This window comes from Lissotriton vulgaris, chromosome 2_2, assembly GCF_964263255.1.
Source record: "Lissotriton vulgaris chromosome 2_2, aLisVul1.2, whole genome shotgun sequence".
In the NCBI taxonomy this organism is placed as follows: Eukaryota; Metazoa; Chordata; class Amphibia; order Caudata; family Salamandridae; genus Lissotriton; species Lissotriton vulgaris.
The window spans coordinates 110,591,366-110,614,071 of NC_141688.1; the positions used below are offsets into that span (position 1 = coordinate 110,591,366).

At 46.3% G+C, this 22,706-nt stretch overlaps 1 protein-coding gene across 9 annotated transcripts in view; it reads right to left on the bottom strand.

The window, feature by feature from the left end:
- HERC1 (HECT and RLD domain containing E3 ubiquitin protein ligase family member 1) overlaps positions 1–22,706 on the bottom strand; it is a 2,101,515-nt gene that overhangs the window by 1,909,576 nt on the left and 169,233 nt on the right. For all 9 annotated transcript variants that reach the window (XM_086959402.1, XM_086959399.1, XM_086959397.1 and 6 more), the window contains exon 13: positions 2,874–2,999. In XM_086959402.1, coding sequence (XP_086815528.1) covers positions 2,874–2,999 — 126 coding nt within the window. The remainder of the gene's footprint in view (positions 1–2,873; positions 3,000–22,706) is intronic.

The following is a 22,706-nucleotide window of genomic DNA, read 5'->3' on the forward strand; positions in this document are numbered from 1 at the left end:
TAGGGTGTTGTTGACTAAGAATATCTGGGTACGGTTCTGGAGGAAGGAACTAAACCATTTGATGACTGTACCTCCTAGGCCCATCCTGTGTTCGAGGCGTTCAAGAAGTTTCTCATGGTTGACTGTGTCAAAGGCTGAGGAGAGATCCAATAGGATCAAGAGACAGGTTTTGCCTTGGTCAAGGGCTAGGAGAGCACAGTCTACGATGTCAAGAATAGTGGTTTCAGTGATATGCCCAGGCCTGACCCAGATTGGAAATCGTCAAGTAAATTGAAATCAGCGATGTGTTGGCTTAGTTGTAGCTGCACACATTTCTCCAGCACTTTCGCAAGAAGAGGAATATTCTAAATAGGTCTGAAGCGGTCTGGAATTTCAGGGTTCAGAGTGTTTTATTTAGGATGGGGATGACTTGACCAGTTTTCAGGGAGTCAGGTATGGACCCTTGAAGAAGGGAAGCGTTGATAATTGTAGCCCAGATGGGAACGATGAGTGGGGAGGTCGCTGCCAAACAGTTGGCGGGGAGAGGATAGTTGAAGTGGGTGTTCGGTTTTAAGGAGGCTAGAATTTTTGAGATGGACTGGTCATCATAAAGTTCGAAGTTGGACCAGTGAGCCTTGTTTTTGGGTGTTGTTTGAGGGGACGAGGTATGAGAAGGGCTTCAGTAGGAGGAGAAGGGCAGTTAGAGGTGGCATTGAGTTAGTTACCTAGCGAGTTGACTTTGGTTGTGAAGTAGGAGGAGGTTATTAGGGATTTTGTTGTTTCTTTTGATGACTTCGCTAGTTTGTTTGATTGAAGTTGGACTATTTCGAAGTGTTTGCGGGGTCTGTTTTTGGCATTTTCCAGTTCTGATTTGAAGAACTCTTTTTTGGACAAGAGGATATTCTTGTTGTAAATATTTCTGGCCTGCTGGAGAAGTTTAAGATGGGACGCTGAGGGATGCTGTTTCCAGTTTCTTTCTTTGAGTCGGAGAGCTCTCCTTTCGCTTTTGAGGGGTCCGCTGAACATGGGGTTTTTGTCTTTGATTTGGGACCTTTTGAGCTTTAACGGGGCCAGATCATCCAAAATGTTGGTCATAGTAGAATTGTAGTGCTCTGTGAGGTCGTTAACCTTAGAAAGATTAGGGTTGGGGGGGTGAAGATCGCTCTCGTAGCGAGCGGTCAGCTTCTCGAGGTCAAGGCTCTTAGTGTATCTGAGCCAACGTTTTGGTTTCACTGCTTGCCCAAGACATTTCAGGCGGTAGTCCGGTATAGTGAAAGTGATGGCGTGGAGATCTGACCATTCGCATGGCTCAATTGAATTCAGCCTTACCGCAGATGGCTTAGCGATCATCCAATCCAAAGTGGCGCCTTTTGTGTGGGTAGGTATAGTGCATGCCTGGGTGAGTGATTGGTCAGCAAGGAAGACTTTGACAGAGTTGACTTGGGAATCATTGGGGTAGTTCCAATGCAGATTAAAGTCACCAAGAAAAATGACATTGGAGCGGGGGGGGGTTGGGGGGGGGGTAGACCTTAGCAGTGATCATTTCAAAGAGGAGATCTGTGAAAGTGTTGTTCTTGCCTGGGGGGTGGTAAAAGATGTGCAATTTGTATAACCGAGTAGTGTTGTTACTAATGGAGAGAGCAAGATATTCACAGGAGTCTGTGGGCTCTGCATAGAGTTCTGTGACAAGGAGGTCTGAGCGCTAGATGCATGCAAAGCATCCCTCTTTTTTTGTTTATCAAGTCTAATGATGTTATAGCTAGATGGGACCAATAAATCAAGGTAAGGAGCTGAGGGGTCATTAAGACACGACTCGGTTAGGATAGCTACATCTGTTTTATGACTTAGGCTGAAGGCTATGATGTCAGAGGCATGTCTCGCAGTTGAACAACAGTTCATAAGGAGGCCAGAGATAGGAGCATCGGTACGAGTGTTTTAAGAAGGGGAGGTTAAAAGTACTTGTGCTACGTTGTTGCGGTTTACCCCTCAATTACAGAAGAATGATGATATATTGGTGTTGATTGCGACAGTGGGAATCAGGCAATCTACTTCCTTGTTAGGAGGACGGGAGGCATTGGGAGAGGTCATGTAGGATGTAAGGAGGGCTAGAGTTTAGTCCTCTGAGAGGTAGTTTGGGAGTTTGCGAGGGCGAAGGTGTCTACTGACCAGCGGCATGGGCTGGAGGGTAGGAATGGTGAGCAAGGGGAGGGCTGAGTTAAGGGAGGGCTTAAAGGTGGTGATAGAGTGTTCAGTAAGGAGAAGAATGTTCTTCAAATCAAATAGGGATTTCTGGATTTTCTGAACTATGATGGATGCTCTGGTGTTCAAGGTGTCAAAGTCCAGAGGTGTACGTTATGCTTGCGGGCAAGGAACCAGGGAGACAGGACAGTTTCTGGAGGAATGAGCTGTCGGTCAACCGCCCTATGGCACGGTTAATGGGAGGAGGGGGGAGAGGAGGGCTAGGCAAGCTCCAAGAGGAGGAGGTTCCGGGACAGTTGCAGGGAAAGTTAGGTGAGCTGGAGGTAAGGTGATTGTTAGTTACTTGAAGAGGAGCGAGGAAAGGAGTTGGGGGTGGCGGCAGAGACATAATGGTAGATGCTTGGGGTTGGGGGAGTGGAGGGGAGTACTCTGAACGCAAAAGGTGAGATACTATCTCTGGATTTGAACTGAGTGGAGAACACGTTGGGAATGTTCATGCCAATCCGACCTGTGGGAGTGAGAGAGGGAGTGGAAGGGGGAGTAGCAGCAGCATTAATATTAAGCACCTCAAATTGAGGAATTATAGAAAATATCAATATAATAGCACTATGTAGTAGTGACACTAATGCTGCCCATGTGTAACACAGTATCAATAAAAGAAATTCTAAACAATGAAATGCAATTGCTGGTCTTACCTGCCCCTTTGATAAACTTTCCCATCTATCAGGTCCCTGGGGTAACAGTGAATGTAACAATTCCATTCGCTCTCGTAAGGGAGGTAATAACATTGTGGCACCAACAGACAAGGTCTCAATCACAACCTAGTTGAAAATAAAAAAAAACAAGTTACAATTGTACATTTAGGTTCTATGAAAATTACAAATAGTAACTGAAATAAATTAATTGTCTTTTGTTTACTGTAACGAGGATCAAATCGGACTGCTTTAATGTAAAGTGACTTAAGCATGAACATACACATTGTCTTTGCTTTTAACATCATACAAGTGAAAATCTTAAAGTAAAGGCAGTTGAGCATGGGCTTCAAGTAGCATGGGGAAGATATTTTATTTGTCAAAGTGCAGTAAAAGCCTGTACTGCCATCCCTTGTAGCAGTAAGGGCTATTTGTAGAAAGCAAACCTAGCTAAGGAGCAATAGAGTGCTAAACAATGAGCAACAACTTGATTGTAATTTAAAACTATTTAAAACAAGGCTGGGGAGATGCAGCTCATTTTCTGTAGGAGAATGTTTTTTGAGAAGATATGTCTTTAATTTCTTTCTGTATTGATCCCATACGTCAAATGGGGTCTTCTGTGGGGATGTGGATGGGAGGCTCAGGAGGATGGCCACCTGAATCTTGGCTTGCAGAAGAACAGACTTTTTGCATCATTTAGCTAGATCGGTGAAGGTGGTGACATGATTTTGTATGACTAATTGTAGTGTAATTGATTTACTGGAGGAATGTTTAAACTGCTTATGCTGACAGCAAATTTGAGACACAATAATTTAAGTTTTTTTCTTGTTAAGCAGTCACCACGAGTGTGCTTCAATTAAAATATGCTTTGTACTTTTTTTATTGGAGATATTTAGTACAAATAATCTAGTTGTAAAATCTAGTTGTAAAAGTCTCTTCATTTTCTCTAATAATCTTACAGCCTGGTGCCAAAATTGTGCTTATTGTCGATATGTTTTACCCAGTAACACAATAACAGTGGGGTTATGTGAAGACTACGATGAAACACAATATGCACATATATAAGCAGCCAATTTGTATCTCTCTCAGATTCCCACTCTGAGTTACTACAAAACCCCATACCTATTGGGAACAAAGCACAAATCAAACTTTAAAAAATGAGAAAAGATCCAATATAACACTGAAAACAATTCCATATATGTATTTAATCAGTCAGTGTCATAATAGCTGCAGCCGCAAGTGCTGTCTTTAACTGACAATTACTATCAATCAATCAGGGGATTTATAGGCGCACTACTCACCCGTGGAGTCTCAAGGCGCTGGAGGGGGGTAGGCAGCTCCATTCAGTCGAAGAGCCAGGTCTTGAGCGTCTTCCTGAAGATGTTCAGGGAGGAGATGCATCCGATGTTGAGCGGGAGCTCGTTCCAGGCCTTGGCTGCGGTGTAGGAGAAGGTTCTTCCACCTGTTCTGGCTCTGCAGATGCGCGGGATTTCGGCGAGGGCGAGGTCAGCGGATCAGAGGTTTCTCTTGGGTACGTGGAGGGAGATTCTTTCATTGAGGTATTGGGGTCCGGTGTTGTGGATGCATTTGTAGGTGTGGGTGAGTATCTTGAAAGAGACTCTTCTCAACGTGAGCCGGTGGAGGTTCCGTAGGTGTTGGGTGGTGTGATTGTGTCAAGGAATGTCGAGGATGAGTCTGCTGCAGTGTTCTGTATGGTCTGGAGCTTGCGGATAAAAGACTTGTTGATCCCGGCGTAGAGGGCGTTGCCGTAGTCCAGTCTGCTGGTGATGAGCGCATGGGTGATTGCCTTCCTTGATTCATGGGGGATCCACTGAAGGTCTTTCGGAGGATTCGGAGGGTACTGAATCAACTGGAGGCAATGGCGTTGACCTGTCGGGTCATGGAGAGGGAGGAGTTGAGTACGATGCCGAGGTTTCGGGCGTGTTTTGTGGGTGTGGGGGAACTTCAGGCAGTTTCTGCTCATCCAGAATGTGACGTCCTTCATTTTTTCCTGGAAGTTGAGTCTGGTGGTGATTGGGTCCTTGGTGAGGGAGAGGATGAGCTGGGTGTTGTCGACGTAGGATACTATGCTGAGTCTGTGCTTTCCGACGATGGCGGCGAGGGGGGCAATGTAGATGTTGAAGAGCGTGGAGTTGAGCGACGATCCTTGGGGCACTCTGCAGTTGATTTCCGTAGGTTCGGAGAGGAAGGGTGGTAGTCTGACTCTTTGGGATCTGCTGGTGAGGAACGAGCGGATCCAGTTGAGGGCCTTTCGTTGAATGCCGGCATCGTGGAGTCTGGCAGTGATTGTGCAGTGCGAGACAGTGTTGAATGCTGCAGAGAGGTCGAGTAGGATCAGGACTGTGGTGTGTCCTTGGTCGAGGAGGGTGCGGACATCATATGTGGCTGCGAGTAGGGCGGTTTCGGTGATGTGGTTGCTGCAGAATCCGGATTGGAAGGGGTCCAGGATGGAGTTTTTTATAACAGATTGGAAGGGGTCCAGGATGGAGTTTATTTCTATGAATTTGGTTATTTATTTATTTTGAAAGTTTTATATAGCGCGAACAAGATCTTTGCAGATAGAGCGCTTAACAAGGACAAGGGGGTGATAGGATAATAGTATGTAATAGTTGAGGTAGTTAGGTACAAGGTGCATAGTTACATAGGTAGGTCAAAATACAAGAGGTAGGTCAAAGTTGAGGTAGTGTAGGTACAAGGTGCATAGTCAAACAGATGCGCCAATAGTACAAAGGTACAAGAAGAAGGAGCATATACTTGTTTGAGCGTGCTTAAAATGCTTTTGGAGATAGCATAAAGGTAGGCATAGTTGAGGTAGGTGAGTACAGGGTGCATAGTCACACAGGTGCATCAGTAGTACTAGAGTAGGAATAGTTGAGGTGGTGTAGGGTACAGTATGGTTAGAAGTGCATTGACGGTCTTTTCTGTGATTTTGGCCGCAAAGTGGAGGAGGGAGATGGGTCGGTAGTTCTTGAGGTTGGTGGGGTCTGCAGAGGGCTTTTTGAGGAGGGATCTGACTTCTGCGCGTTTCCAGTTGCCGGGAAAGGTGATGGTCTTGAAGGTGGTGTTGATTGTGTGTCGTAGTTCGGGAGCAATGGTGGTGGTGGCTCTGTGAAAAATGTGCGGGGGTGGGGTCCGTGAGGGCCCGAGTGGATGCCTTTCATGGTCGAAGAGGTGTCTTTAATTGTGACTGGGGTCCAGGAGGAGATGGTGGGCTGGCTGGAGTTGCTGGAGCAGGGAGTGGATTTGGAGTTGGGTGTCTGGTTGTTGAAGTTGTCGTAGAGTGCCTTGATTTTGAGATGGAAGTAGGATCCGACCTTGTCGCGGAGGCCCTGGGAAGGGTTGATGTCCGTGGTTACGCTTGGGGGTTTGGTGAATTCCTGGATGACGCTGAAGAGTTGCCGGTGTTGGTGAGTATCTTGTTTTGGATGAAGTTGCTTTTGGTGGATCTGATGCATTGGTGGCATTCCGTCATGGCTTTTTTGTAGGTGGTGTGGTCTTCTGGCGTTTTGCTGTTTCTCCAGTCCTTCTCAAGACATCTAGAGGTGCGTCTGGATTCTTGGAGGTAGTCGGTGAACCAGGTGTCTTTTCTGGGGCATTGTCTGTCGGGTTTGCGTAGTGGTGCAAGCTTGTCTGTGCAGCTGGAGATCCGTGTGTGGAGTCCTTTGGCTGCGAGGTTGGCGTTGGTCGGTGTGGTGGGGGCGTCACGGTTGAGGGTGGAGTGGAGTTGTTCCTCAGTGACTTTGCTCCAGTTCCGTCGTGGGAGGCGCGGTGCAGGTTTGTTGGAAGTGTACACAGTGGTGGTCTGTCCAAGGGGGCTGCGTGGTGTGGCTGAAGTGGATGTTGTTACCTCCTGCGAAGATGGGGTCGAGGGTGTGTCCTGCCTTGTGGGTGGATGTGATGACGAGCTGTTTCAGACCGATGTTGGCGAGGTTGTCCAGGAGGGTGGTGGAGTTGGGGTCGCTGGGGTTGTTGAGGTGGAAGTTTAGGTGTCCGATTAGTATGTAGTCCATTGAAGCAATGGAATGGGGTGCGATGAGGTCGGCGATAGTGGTGGTGAACGAAGCGCGGGGTCCGGGTGGTCTGTAGGTGAGGGTGCCGGGGATGAAATTTTGGGGCTGGTCTGAATCTGTAAGTGGAGGTTTTCGGTGGTGAGGAAGGAGTCTTTCGTGGTGGAGGTGGAGAGTCGGAGGGAGCTCTTGTGAACAATGGAGAGTTCTCTCCCTGGGCGGTCCTCCCTCTGGATCTTGTATCCGTCTGGGATGGCGGTGGCAATGTCGGGCGCGGAGGAGGCATTTGTCCAGGTTTCCGTAAAGAAGGCGACATCTGGCGAGAGGGTGTCGAGAAGGTCCCAGATCTCTACGGCGTGTCTGTACAGGGGGCGCACATTTAGGAGGATGCACTTCAGGGCTTCGGTGTTGTTGACGTTTGGTGTGGGGGTGCGGTGAAGGATTGGCGGCAGTGACGGCAGGAGAACTGGCAGTGGGTGGTGTTTGGCGTCGACTGGCAGTTGTTGTTTCTTCCAGGTTTGAGTGCGGGGAGGACAGCTGGGTTGTAGCGGCGGATTGTAGGAGATCTAGGGTTCCTGGCACTGGCTGCGGTTGGGTCGCGGACGGGCTTGCATTTGGCACTCCATTGGTGCGCCCGCTGCGCCCGGCCTCCAATAAATGGGGAGGGGAACGCAGATGGGAGGCGGGAGCGGGAAAACCGAGAGGGGGGAGGTGCCACGGGGACAACAGGGGCAGGTAACGGGCAGGGACCAGCGCAGAATCAAAGAGAAGAAATAGAGAAAAAAGGCACAAAAGAGGACACAGTAAGGGAAACAGACAGAAAAAAAACAGACCAAAAAACAGGAAAAGGCACATCACAAGACGGCCAGCACCGGACCAGCAGAAGAGCAGGACTCTCCCACTGGACCACCAGGGATGAGGCTCAGGCAGGAGCCTGAGGGGGAAAGGAGGGCCTCGAACCCATACGTACCTGTGACCAGCAGTGCCCAGGGAAGTGGCACTACACCCCAGGGCTGCAGGGGATGAGAGCAGGTAACTGACCAGGAGGTCAGGGATCTTGCTATAAGGATGTACTTATTGTGCTGGGGGATTACAATCATAAATTAGATCCTCAGAGGATCAACCCATGGTGTAAGGAGCTGCTGATGTCATTGAAGATAAATGATGCCATATTCCCGAAGGTGGATATGTCAGCACAAGATATGGCTCTAGGGCAAATAATGGGTTCAATGGGTTTAATTTGCATAAATGGCATATTGAAGACAGATCTACCAGCCAATCATACATTTAAGATAGGCCAGCAACCTTGTCCAATAGACTATGTCTTTCTACTTACTTAATTTTACTTACTCTACATGCTTGGAATTTTTAATTAATTAAGAACTTTGAAGTGGCAAGCGTGGCGGGAAGAGATCATTACTCACTAAAAGCTAGAAATATACGGAGCAAGAAAAAAACAAAGGTCAATATTGACTACCCAAGGCGTCCAACAACACATATATCGGAGGAGAATATTGTAAAATTAGCACCAGTACAGCAGAATCAAATATTGGGAAATATTCTGAATAATGAGGACAATATCTGGTATGAAAATATATTTATCCAAGTGGTTGAATGCCTAAGGGTTAAAATAAAATCAAGAAGATCCAGTGAGGATAGGAAAAATAGAACCCAATTCAAAGTAAAGACCTGGTTCAACGAAGAGAAAGAAGACTCAGGGGAAAGTATAAAGTAGAATCATTCCACAACCTCCAGAAATTAAGGATAACATTCAAAATGATTATCAGAAATAAAAAAATAATATACAAAGAGAGCTGCTGGGTAAAACTATTGCCTGTAATAGAATCCAAAGACATAAGAGGTTTTTGGAAGCTGGTCCAAGAGAGTTCAGGCAAAACATTAGGGTTCTTGATCTGTGTAGTACCAGAAGATGATTGGGCAAGGCATTTGGGGGAAATGTATGGGAAATGGCCAGCAAAAGAGAGATGGAGAACTATACTGTGGCCAGGTGTGGGAGAGGAAGGCATTTGGGGGAAATGCATGGGTAATGGCCAGCAAAAGAGATGGAGAACTATACTGTGGCCAGGTGTGAGAGAGGAGATCGAGGAATACTTCACACCGGGAAATATAAGAAAAAAATCATATATAACATTACCTTGACGAGAGCTGCAGGACCAGACAACTTCCCCGCAGTGATAATAAAAAATAGGTCAGAGTGGTGGGCAACATTTTTTTTAAAATAAGTTCCTTGGGATTCTTAAGTGGTCTTATACCTGAAAATTGGAAAGAAGCAATTATAAGGCCCCAACGAGTTAATATCAAAGCCCCAAGGAACTATAGACTAATTTAAGTATTGCAAAAATACTCCTTGAAAGACAAGGACTGGGCTGAAGCAAATCAAGCGGTGCCCCCGGAACAGGGGGGGGGGGGAGAGGGGGTTAAAGAGTTTCACTCTACAGTCGACCATTGTTTCGCGCTATGGTCCATCGCACGGAAGTATATAATTTAGAGGCTCCGATTCCCCTCACGGTAGCCTGCACTTTTGATCTTGTTTTTGGTTTTTAAGAAAGCTTACTGTTGTTATTCTGTGCTTCTAGTTTTTAAAACTGCTTTTAAAACTACTTATGTCACCAAAAGTCCAGGAGAACTGTGTTCAATGCTTTTGGTAGTGGGGTCTTTTTTAAATCAACTCGCACTTGCACCCAGGCACTGGGTCAGCATTCCAGTAACTGAAACCCGACGCTTATCTGACGCAATATAAGCGATAGATGACACGACCGCGCTGAGGTAATTTAGAGGCTCCGATTGCCCTCGCGGTAGCCTGCGCTTTCGATCTTGTTTTTGGTTTTTAAAAAAACTTACAGTTTTTCTTATTCTGTGCTGCTACATTTTTAAAAACTGCTTTTAAAACTACTTACTTATGTCACCACAAGTCCGGGAGAGCTGTGTTCAATGCTCTGGGTAGTGTTTTTTTTTTTTTTAAATCAACTCGCACTTGCACCCAGGCACCGGGTCAGCATTCCAGTAGTTGAAATCCGACGCTCATCTGACGCATTATAAACAGATGATGCGACCGCATAGCGGACGAGCTCAGAGGGCGCGCCACTGGTGCGCCAAAGGCAAGCTCGTCTTCGCCCGTCCGAGCCCAGGGGCCAGAACCCCCGGGCCCCCTCCAGTGGGTCAGTACCATTATACTAGCTCACAACTTAAGCAATTAAACATCGCATCAGGACCTCAATGTGCGCATACTATTTCGATCCAGTCGCTCAAAGTCAAATGTCGCCATTCTCAGTTTGAGCTTGCTGCTCGTGTGGCCACCCCTTCCTCCCAACTCCTGTGAAAGTAAACAACCTTTCTTTGCTCAATTGTAGATCCCTGCCCAAACATTCAATGGAAATCACCATGTTTCTAAAAGACTCCAACCCAGAAGTCTTACTCCTTACGGAAACTTGACTCAACCACAGCTGAGAGCCTGACATCGTTCAAACACTACCCCCTGGATATCTGATCCAGAGGGTAGATAGAACAACAGGCAAGGGCGGGGGCATTGCTATCATCTATAAAGACTACCTGACATGCAGCCTGTTAGGCAGCCCGCTGACAGATTGTGAGACCTCTCACTTCTCCATCGAATTCACTCCCACTACCACACTCTCAGGTATCCTTATTTACCCACCACCTGAAGCAATAGGCCAATTCTGTTAAACTTTTCTGAAAACAATTGTCAACCTGGCTAGTCTTCCTGCAAATTTTACCCTCCTCAGCGATTTTAATCTTCACTTTGACAACCCCTCAGCCTCACTGGCAACTGATTTAGCTCATGACCTTGAATTGATTCAGAAGGTTTCGCAAGCAACTCATGAAAAGGGTCATCTACTTGACACCATTTTTTCAAACCTGGGAGACTTATAAGTTAAAGAACTCATCCACCTCCTGTGGTCAGATCACTCAATGATTGCCTTCCTCTGGGCGCCTCCTAATATAGGGCTATCCACACCACCCACACGAACCCAAAGTCGACCTTGGTCCAAACTCTCATTGGAAAGATGGACTGCAGAACTTAAAAAGACTACACCAAATCCCGACCCGACCCGGCGGAAGCCAATGAAAGCTTTAACAATTGGATTAAGGGTTCACTCAATTTGGTACTCCCCAAAGTTACTATCCAGAAGAAAGCCGGCACTATTAAAGCCGCCTGGTTCTCCCCTGAATTACGCACTTTAAAACAGAACTGCAAAAGACTGGAAAGATTATGGAGGAATGACTTCTCTCCGGAGAAGAAATCGGAATATAGAGCAGCTATCAGACAAGATAAGGCAGAAACAAAAATTACTCAAGCCTCTTATTATGAGGGAAAAATAATATCAGCAGCCGTTGCCCCCAGAGAAATATTCCTCATTGCCAAAAAATGACTCAAAGCCCCAGACCCCCCAGCTCCATCTGATACTTTAGGTCTTCACTGCACTGAACATGCCAAATACTTCTCAACAAAAGTACAAAACATCCTTAAGCACCTCCCCCCAAAAGGCAGAAACACCTCACCTAAGCTTGCGAACTCTGTTGAGTACCCAAGGGTATATAAACTGGAGACCTTCCCTATGATGACTCAGAAATCAATCCTAGCCACCCTAACATCAGAAAAACGTGGGTCGCCACTAGACCCTGCACCTCCTCACATCCTGAAATCGGTCAGTTCAACAATTGCCCCCAGGGCCACCTGCCTGATCAACACCTCATTTGCGGCAGGCTCCACCCCTTCTGAGTGGAAAAGAGCAATGGCGAAAGCGTTGCTGAAAAAACCTAACCTGGACCCAGCTGACCTGGGCAACTACTGTCCTATTTCGCTCCTTCCTGGAATCAGCAAGATAGCGGAGAAACATGTCAATAAATCTCTCTCTAAGTTTCTCGAAACCAACCTGGTTCTCCACCCCTCCCAAACGGGTTTCCACCCAGGTCAAGGGACGGAAACCGCCAGTGGTGGAAGAAACCAGGAAAATCCTTGATGCAGGAGGAGCAGCAGCCATAATCCTCCTCGACCTGAGTGAGGCCTTTGACACAGTTAACCACTGTGTCTTGATTCACCGGCTCAGGAGCGCAGGAGTGACAGGAACAGCGTTACTTTGGCTACAATCCTTCTTAGAAGGAAGATCCTTCCAGGATTTAAAGGCAACGCCAAATCACAGTCCATCCCTTAACGGTGCGGAGTCCCGCAGGGCTCGTCTTTGAGCCCTACTCTTTTCAATGTGTATAAGGCTCCACGGGCGGAGGTCGTATCCCTTTTGGGATCCATATGGTGACATACGCCGACGATACACAGCTGGTTGTAGCTTTAAGCCATCCCAACCAGCAGACCAGCAACCAGCGACCTTCCTTCCTGCCTTGAGGGAATATCAAAATGGATGAGTCTCTCCAACCTTAAACTCAATAGGGAAAAGACCGAACTGATGATCCTCTGCAACCCTCGAAATCTCCCAGCTAACACTCTGTGGCCCTCTTCCATGGGTCCGGAGCCGGTCCCAAAGGCAGAGATAAAAAGCCTGGGAATCTGGCTAGACCAAGACCTTACCTTCTCAGTAAAGGCGAGGAAAACTGCTGCGTCATGCTATGGTTTGCTGAGAAGGATTTGAAAAATCCTCCTCCTACTACCTTTTCAGGCAAAAAAACTTCTGATCCAGGCTTTAATTCTGTCCAGAACAGACTACGGACACACTCTCTAACTAGGTGTCCTGAACTAAGTAATCGCAAAATTACAGGTTGTGCAAAACTGTGCAGCCAGGTTACTTACTGAGACTCTAATCGTTGCTCAGCAAGGCCTGCCCTACGCTCTCTGCACTGGTTGCTAGTACAAGAGAGAATCAACTTCAAGCCCTGTGTATGGCTCATTAATCGCTGGATGGGCGAGAACCCCCATCAACAAAGCCATGATCAGCCCTTATAGAGCAAATAGGAAACTTCGCTCAAATGAACTTCACCTCGCTGTAGTCCCCAGTAACAGGAAAGTAAGATGTGTTGGACGTCTTTTCTCATTCAACGCCCCCAGATTATGGAACGCTCTTCTATTGCACCTCCGTAGAGAACCAATTCACATGATGTTTGAAAACTACTAAAGACCTGGCTTTTCCCCAGGGTCTCTGTCCTCTAATTACTCACTCAGCGCTGAGATGCTCCCGAGTAGCCATGTGCTATATAAGTGCAAATTCAATTCAATTCAATCAGAGGGGCAGTTTGTACCGCGCAGCGTTTGACCTGGTGGACTGTGAAACATTGTGGGAGACGTTGCTCTGATAGAACATCCCAAAGGATCTGCTAAGGTTAATACATGCTCTACATACTCATAATTGGGCGCAGATAATTTTGGATATAGAGGGCAGCCTATCGCAGAAAATCCCAATAGGAAATGGGTTAAGACAGGGGTGTGTATTGGTCCCCCTACATTTCTCCCTATTCATAGCAGACTAACCTTCAGTCCAAGGCACTGCAAAAGGGGCTAGCCAAAGTTAAACAGAAAACACATTGCTTGTCTATTATATGCAGACGATATCGTAATAATAAACCAAACAGAGATCGGTCTGCAAAGAAAGATGACTATGTTCAATGAATATTGCACTCTTAAAAATCTAGTAGTAAATATGGACAAGACGCCCACGGGCATACGTATGCGCTTTATAAATCTCAATAATAAATAAATAAATAAATAAATAAGGTATTAAGCTTTGGAAGAAGGAAAATAAAGTTTTACTGGTATTTGGGTTCCACAAAGTTGGAAAAGGTGAACGAATATAGGTACCTAGGGATGTGGTTTGAGAAAAATTTGAATTGGTGTACACATCTGGATGATTAAAACTGAGGGCATCAGCCTCTGTCTGTGGTCTAAAAATATGGAATAGGGTCTATGGTGAAAAGTCTGACAGACATCTTTTAAAAGCGTATGTAGCCATGGTACCACCACAATTCCTATACGGAAAATTGCTATATTTAAGTATCAAAAACATATTTTCGCTGCTCATGTCCTCAATGGTACAAGCAATAAGATTAGAAACAGGAATGACGTCAAGGATACCTTGGCATGTACAGAGCTATTAAGATTTTGGCGGCGCCTGGGTGATGGAGAAGAACTTAAAATCTTGCAGCGGTGTAGAAATGAGATATTGAAGAGCGAGTTAAGATGGGCAAATGGGATGAGAGAAATTATAATTAAAGCTTGGAGAATTATGAGGACCAAGCTGTGCCCTCAGATCTTACAAATCGAGTCTGGTAAGAGTGAGCTCAGGGCCCGGGGGAGAGCAATCTCTTGAGCTCAAGATCAAGACTATCTCAAGAGGAAAAAATCTGTAAACTTTATGGCCAACTCGTGGCAAAATGAGCAACATTTCCCTTGTATGGATAGACTACCATGTCAGCAGATAAGAAGAGACTTGCTAAGATTAATAATTGGTGTTAACCCATGCTATGCAAACAACGGGGTAAAGAAAGCTATGTTTGACAGTAAAGGGAAATGTATTGCACTTTGTGAACCACTTGTGATATGTTATATAATTTACTGGACTGTCGGAAAATGTTGGATATATATAGAAAGTTTTTTATGCCCAATTTTGAAAAAGTATGGTATTAAACCAGGGTACAAGCAGTAGATCTTTTAACTGAAATGAGTAATTTAGATATAGCTTGCGCTATTGGGAAGTTCTTTCAAAAAGTTTTTTTTTTTTCATTCTTAAAAGTGAATAGAACTGAAATACTGGTTTTAAAATATTAACAGTTATGCAGTACTTTATACCGATTAATGGAAAGACTAATGAATTTTAAATGTATGAATTTTTATGATGGATTTTATTCAAGATATGAGATTTGTATTTATGGAGATTTTAAATGTTTAAGGACTAACTAGTTAAAATAAACTTTTGTTTGACTTACTGACTGAACGGCAGCTGAGAGTGGCCTCCTAGATATTCCTTTTTCCTGCAGCTGCTAGATCTCTCGCTTTAAACTTATTATACCAAATACGGATTTTGTAGTTATTGATCACGACACTATGGTGAATAGTCATGTAAATCATTTTCTCCAATAAAACAGTGCAGGAATGGAAGTTTCTAATTTCTCAGTAGGTGAAGTTGGAAGGACGCCATTTGTTAATTCGGAAAGCTGTTCATGATCAATGGTGAAACCAATAAATTTGGCACAGGTCACCAGAACTAAATGGATTGGCTAGGTAAATTGAGATTCCTGCTGTTCATGGACTGGGGCGAGAGCCATTCCATTAGAGAAGTAGTCTGCTTCCGTTTTAAGAAGCAGCATGGGCTCATTCAGTTACATGATTTATTGAGTAATATTTTCAGTTGGATAAGCTGGCTGGATTTCATACCCTTAATTATAGCTGTGTTTCCCTACTGCATAGTGGTAAAGGGTCCCATATATAAACTGAATAGACTTTTTGCAAGTTGAATATCTATGATGAAAGAATATAAACCTTTTAGATCCTGCAACCAACATTTAGGGAAAAGAAGAGGGAGCCAAGCAAAAAAATAGATTTTGAGAGTCCCAACTGCAAACACAGCAGTAAAATGTTTACATTTGCATGTAATGGATACGCTTGCCGCTAATGAGGACTCCAGGTCCTAGGATTCACCTTGTATGCATTTGTTACATGGGTACATGAAGGAAGCAGGCCCCTCCAAGCTTTCAGCTACTGACTGTTGTCTCACTAAAAAGAGTAGCACTATTCTCTGCTGCACGGGACGCTCTTACTGCAAGTAGGGACTCCATGCTTTAGGATTCACCTTGCCTGCATTTACCTACCTTAGGGTTTGAAGGAGGAAGACCCCTCCTAGCCTCTAGCTGCTGACTGATGTATTGCACTAGAAAGTGCAGCTCTGCTGTGCGAGACACACAAAAGCAAAGCTCAGGGCAAGGATGGGCCCATCTTTACATGCCGGAGGCTGGGCAGGGCATCAGTTTTGCAATCGAGCGATTTTGAGATTCTTGCAAAGTTGCTGGACTGTTTTTCATTTAGGTATATATGGTTTCCAATTCACTGGGTACTTTCTCTGAATACCTGATGTATAAAAGAGTTTTTGTGGTAGGATTTGCGCACTCCTTGTCTGATAATTTTAACCTTGACTGAGTAGGTGGCTTGAAACTTAGATTATACCATTTGATATTCTAGTATAGGAAAGAGGAAAGCAGCGGCGAGCACGCAAGGCCTTAATAATAAGAAAAAAATCCATCAGGCATGCAGCAGAGAACTGAATTATGGTAACATAAATAACTTAACAGAGGAGGTGCTTGCCCAAAGGATTAAAATCAAAACTAAAAATGTTGTAACATTTTTGATGAGCAGAAGAGAGTACACCGAAGCCAATACCGAATACACCTGTGCCGATAGAGATTGATTGAATGTAGTAACTCTCAGACAGTCCCTAGATTATCATACTCATCTGATGCCAAATGTTATCTGTTCTTTGATCTTCTACAGCGTGTGGGCAATGTCCAACCTGAAAACGTAGGAGATGAGTACAGGGGAGTAGTCAAGCAATGGTGGGCCCACAACCTCAGGAGCGAGGGCACCAGCTCAGCTTTTTGGAATTTGTCCAGATCAACTCGGTAAAATATATGCGTTTTGATCTTCAATCAATCAAACATTTATAAAGCGCAGTAAAATCACCCGTGAGGGTCTCAAGGCGCTGGGGATTGTTGGCTGCTGCATGGCGGTTTGTTAATTTCAACAACTAGGTCGTAAGTTTAAACAGATTGTATCAAATCTAGTAGACTTATTGAGTATTTAGACTCAGGCCTGTTCTAGATCTTTCAGGATTTGACTATGGGTGTAACGAATGATGGCAAAATCTCAAGTGTTCCTTATAACTGCCCACATAATAACGGAGGGATTGCTGAATATTGGAGGTAACCCTGTAGAACAAATGTTAGAGCCCACTGAAATCTCAACTGCTCAGGGATGAGGAAGAAGGAGTGCAGCTTCAATTGCAGGCTGTAGGAGAGACACAGAACCATGAGGTCTTAACTCAGAAAGAATAGGTGTAAGACTTCCCCCAAATAATTGTACTGTGGTGATACTGTAATGTGGAAAGCTTCAAAGAAGCAGAGAATGCTTTTTTAAGATCGATGCTGAGGCTTTTGCAGAGTTCCACTTTAGTGATTCTACCATTAGATCTGGTCATTAAACCAATAAATAAAACTGTAGAGCTAAGACCCATGCTTTATTGGTTGGGAAGTTCTGCGACTTAGGAATTGAGACTCTATAGAGATGGTCTCTGTGATGTAATTAGAAGACAACAGGTAAATACAATCACCTGGTTCCGATACGTAAAAGAAATGCTAGCAGGTTTGGGGCTAGGAGAATACTAGTCTAATCATTCATGCATTACCTCAAATACATAGTGAAAAAGAAATTATGGCACTATTCCTCGGACAAACAGCTGACTTTATCTTGATGGAGCAGAGTGCCCTATGGATTTTTAGCCATAAAAAGGGATAATAAGTTTGAAGATTTTATGGTTTAAATTTGCACATCGTTGGCTAGAACTCTTTATGTCAAGGTCAGGATGGGTACTTTTCTAATAGCGACTTTTATGAGTTCATGAAGGAGCGTGCGGTCTGAATGTACGTTCTCTCCTGATTGTATGGAGACTGATGAAATAAAGAAGCATTCCCTTTTCTTTTGTTCTGCCTAAAAGAGACAGAGGACAACATGGGTGAAGCCTCTTTGTTTAAGCTTGGGAATGGTTGGACTTGGCCCTTCTGGCAGGTTCACCCCTAAACTTTTTGCTTTTTATATGTGACCTGGTGATGGTGATTCTTGGTTTATGCGCTCTTTCACTGTGTCCCAGTGGAAAGTGCGTGCGCACTCTGCGTGCGTGTGGTGAGACAGGCCTGCCCTCCCATAGGAATGCATGGGGAATGTATGTGTCCCTGGTAGTTCCTGATCCGTTGGCTGTGCAGGCTCGAGTCTGGTATGTGCGGACTCGTGTGATTGAATGCTGCACAATGATGCATGCAGCGTGTTTGTGTCTACTAAGGAAGTGCCACTTCCAGAAGTGTGCCTGTCTGTGCAGTGAATGTGCTGGCTTGTGATTGGCTGGAGCTGGCTGGTGTGCCAGGCTCCATGGGTCTGCCCCGGTGGTGAGTGTTGAGATTAGCATGTGTTTTGTGAGGGAGTGATGCACCTGGGACCTGAATAGGGCTGGGCTTTCTCCACACAATGCTGGCTCCGCACCCTGTGGTGCGTCTAATGTCCCTAGCCTGGCCAGTGAAAGGAAAGGGTGGTTGAGCACATCACAGGGCTCCAAAACCAGCTGCGACTGGTTTTTCCCCCACCCTGCACCCTGAGACAAAGGAATTCACTGTATAAAAAGGGGCTGTGTCCCCTTACAAAATGTTCTTGTTTCTGACTGGAATCTACCAGGGGCGTGCTGCTGCTTGGGCCCAGGGGAAGGCTTGCCTCCCTGGGCCCTGCCCAGCCCCTGGATGCCTTGAATTGCTGGAGTGATTTCGTTTTCTGGGAGCTGCTGTGCTCCACCTTTTATCCTGGACCTCTGGGACCCATTTTGTCCTTTTTGGAAGTTGCCCAGGCTTGTTGTAGCCCTCCTGCGACTCATTGTGGGGATTGGGCACTTTGATTTGACCTCCTCGGCAAAGGGAGAGCTTGGGGGCTGAGCAGCGCAGCGCTGCAGCCCTTCCCGAGGGGATCCCCCTGGTAGGGATTCCCCCCTCCTCTTATTGTGCCTCGCAGGAGCCTACCCTGCATTGTGCCCGAGTCTCGTTATGTTTTTAATTTACGGGTGCAATCCCGTTTATTTAATTATTTGGGCGCAGGTGCCCACCCTACGCCTTACTTTTTATTTTATACTTTAATTCGAGGGTGCCAACCCCTCATTCATGCCGCAAGATCACCGCCGCGGCCCTCCGCGAAAACCGTAAGTCAGGCGGCCGGGCGCTTGGAGCGGGGCGGGACTTCCGCTTGCTTCCAGGAAGTCCCGCCCGCTACCGCGCTGCGATTGGCTGCCCGGCTGGGAGAAGAGACTGGCTGCCTTGGAGCCCCGAAGGTTCCACACACAAAGTCCCGGTCCCGAGATGGGGGACCGGGTGAAGAGCGGGCAAAGCGGGCGCAAGGTCAAGGCGGGGCTTCCATGAGGAGAGAGAGCCCCGCCGAGCGCTACCGCCGCCCGGACACAGAGAACCCAACGATGGCACCCAGCGCGAGAGGAGCCGCACCGTGACTCCCGAGAGAGCCAGTGAGTGGGGCCCTGTGTGCAGAGGGGGGCATCGGAGCACATTGACGGTGCCCGCTCCCCCCCCCCCCCCCCCCCAAGTGGTTCTGCTACCGTTTGGGGGCCTTTGTCTCAGAGTCCCCAGAGGGGGGACTCCAACGTTTCGGGCCAGTCTCAGTAGTGGTAGAGCGGCCCCAGTTGACAGTGGGCCGCCATTATCCCGGGCACAACCTCGGGGGCATTTTTATTGATAGAGCGGCCCCAGCTGGCAGCGGGCCGCTCCCAGAGTATTGGCAGCATTCCTGTCCAGAGCCCACGAGGCTCCCACGCCCCTCTTATTGTTTCAGAGCCTAGAGGGCTCTAAAATGTGCAAAATGCCTTCCCAGAGCCAGATGGCTCCAACGTTTTGGCGCAGTCTTTGTCCTAGGGCCAGTGAGGGCCATGTCGCAGTTTTGGCTGATTCACAGCTGCCCAGCAAGTAGTGGGCAGCTGCACCGTTTAGGTTTTCCTTCCTAGGGACATGTATTCTCTGGACTCAGGAGTGAGGCGCACTCCTTCATCCCTACATTGGCCTTCCCCAGCTGCGCAGCACTTAGTGCCAGCTGCAGTGTTTAGGCCCTGTTCTGTCCCTGTCCTCAGCTGCCCAGCAAGTGGTGGGCAGCTGCTATGTTTAGGTTTTGGCGCAGTGGCGCAACCTGGGCTTTGATGTAAGTTCTGTGCTAATGTGATTTCTGCGAATTGTTATATGCTGCACCTCTGAATGTGTTTTAAATGCGTCATGTGCCTTGTTCCTTACAGCTCTGAACGTGTGTTTATGCATCATGTGTTTCTCCTGCATCTCTGAATGTGTTTTTATGAGTCATGTGCCTTGTTCCTTACACCGCTGAATGTAGGTTTATACATCATGTGTCTTTCCTACACCTATGAATGTTCTATGCATCATGTGTGAAGCATCTGATTGTTATACGTTCTAAGTGCTAGTTCTACTAAGTGCATATTTTATTTATTTTTATTTATTTTTAAGGTTTTATATAGCGCGAACAAGATCCTTGCAGATATCAGAGCGCTTTACAGAAACAGGAGGTGGGGTAGACAAAGTCTTGGAGACATTTTAACACCTTGGCTGCTAGGTGTTTTCCCCCCCTGTGCTGGAAATTGCACTTAGGCTGTATTCATGACGAGCTCAGCTAGTCATCAGCACAGCTCAACTGTGCATCATGACGAGCTGAGCTCGTCATCAGCATCGAAAGGGATATACACAATAATAACAATCAGGAAACAAAAAAAAATAGGAGCCGTGCAGTGTCTTTGCTCTAGTAGCGATCGAATAAGATTTTAGCACCCTAGCGGGTGTTAGTAGAGCAATCAGGTCCTAGTATAAACCCTAGTAAACAAACTGGAAACCAATAATATAGAATCCGTGCAATGGCTTTGATCCAGTAGCAATCAAAAAAAGAGTAAAACACAGATAAACACTCAGGTAGCCGATAATATATGGGCCGTGCAATGTCAATGTTCCAGTAACAATAGTGTTCAGCTAAACCTAGCCATAAGGATGGCTTTTACCTCTTTCTTGAAGAGAACAGTGGAGGGGATAAGCCTAGTTTCTGGCGGGAGTGCATTCCAGATCCTAGGTGCCATTCCTGAGAAGTAGCGTTTGTATGTTTTTTCCTTCCGGAATCTGCAAGGTTTCAGGAGGAGGTTTTTTGTGCTTCTGTTGGATCTTGAGCCTCCTGATACAGTCAGCTTGTAAGTGAGGTAGTTGGGTGACTTGTGTTGAACGGCAGAGTGTGTCATACAGGTAATTTTCAGCTAAACTCTGGCTTCAAAAGGCAGCCAGTTCAGTGGCTTTTAAGTCAGGGGATATATGCGAGTGTTTTCTTGAGCCAGTAATGAGTCTCGCGGCTGCGTTCAGCGAGGCTCTTAGTGGTGCCGTTGTTGTAAGGGGCAGCCCGCTGAGAGCCACAATTCCATAGTCTATGCGAGGAATGACTAGTGCTTGTACAACAGTTTGGAAGTCCTTGGGTGGTAGGAAGGGCTTGAGTTTTCTCAGAGTGTTGATTTGGAAGTTGGCTCCTTTAGTTGCTTTGCAAATATGCTGCTGCATGTTGAGATTGGAGTCAAGTGTGATGCCAAGGGATTTCGCAGAGTCCACGATGGTGGGTTGGACATTGAGTGCGGTTAGATGAGTGAGCCAGGTTTGGGTGATGCCCTTTTTTGCCGGAGGTGAGATCAGAAGGAACTCAGTTTTCAGCGCATTTAGTTTGAGGTGATTATCAGCCAGCCATGCTTGGGTGTTTCTTAGTGTGGCGTTCAAAAGCTTGATGTCTTCCGCGGATTGTAGCTTGAGGTAGAGTTGAGTGTCATCGGCGTACATATGGAAGTGTACATTTGATGCTTGAAGCAGGGTAGTGAGTGGCTCCATGACGAGGTTGAACAATGTGGGGGATAGGGAGGAACCTTGAGGGACGCCAAGTGTTACGGGCACAGGTGAGGACAGTGCGTTGTTGATCTTGAACTTCTGAGACCGGTTGTGTAGAAAGGACGTGAACCATTTGAGAACAGTCCCGGATATGCCCATTCTGGTATTTAAGAGCTCCAGTAGATTGTCGTGTTTGACCGTATCGAATGCTGAGGAGAGATCAAGAAGGATGAGGAGGCAGGACTCATTGTGATCAGGGATTTGGAGGGCGTCATCAATTATGTGTGTCATAGCCGTTTCCGTGCTATGTTTTGCTCTGAATCCCGATTGGTGAGGGTTGAGGAGGTCAAACTGATCAATGTGTTTTGTCAATTGGAGTTGAACGCATTTTTCTAGCAATTTGGCCAGAGTGGGGATATTGGTGATAGGGCGGTAATTGTTTAGGTCGGCCGGGTCAGCTGTGGGTTTCTTGAGTATAGGCGTGACTTGCCCTATCTTGAGGGAGTCTGGGATGAGTCCTTGTTGAAGGGAACCGTTGATGATTTTAGTCCAGAGTGGGAGGAGCAGGGGGGTGAGGGCTTTAACAGCATTGGCAGGTAGTGGGTCTGTGAGGTGATTAGCGGGCTTCAAGGTGCCGAGCAATTTGTGAATTGATTCTTCAGAATAGGTGTCGAAGGACGTCCATGAAGCGTTGTTTTTAGGTTGAGTGTTAGTTATGCAGATGGAGCAGGAGTATAGACTTACATCCTTGAGGAGATCACTTCTTATATTGTCGGTCTTTTGCTTGAAGAAAGTAGAAAAGTCCTCACAGCTTGGAATATCATTTGTTGAGGTGTTAGGTTGTGGAGGTTGAGTCTTGGTTTTGGATTTTGACTAACTCGAACAGTTTTCTTGGTCGGTTTTTTGCTTGGTCCAGCTGTTGGCTAAAGAAGACTGATTTCGAGCGTTTGATTTTTCTGAAGTAGGCGTTTCTCTTATTCTTAAGCGTTTTAAGGTGCAGTGCTGAGGGGTCAGATCTCCATGTGCGCTCTGCCATGCGCATAGCACGTCTGTCTTCATTGAGTCTACCATCATACCATGGGTTCGAGTTTTTGGTGGAGACTCTTCAGTTGCAGGGGGGCGGCTTCATTGATTATTGAAGTCATAGTGTCTAGGTAGAGGTCGG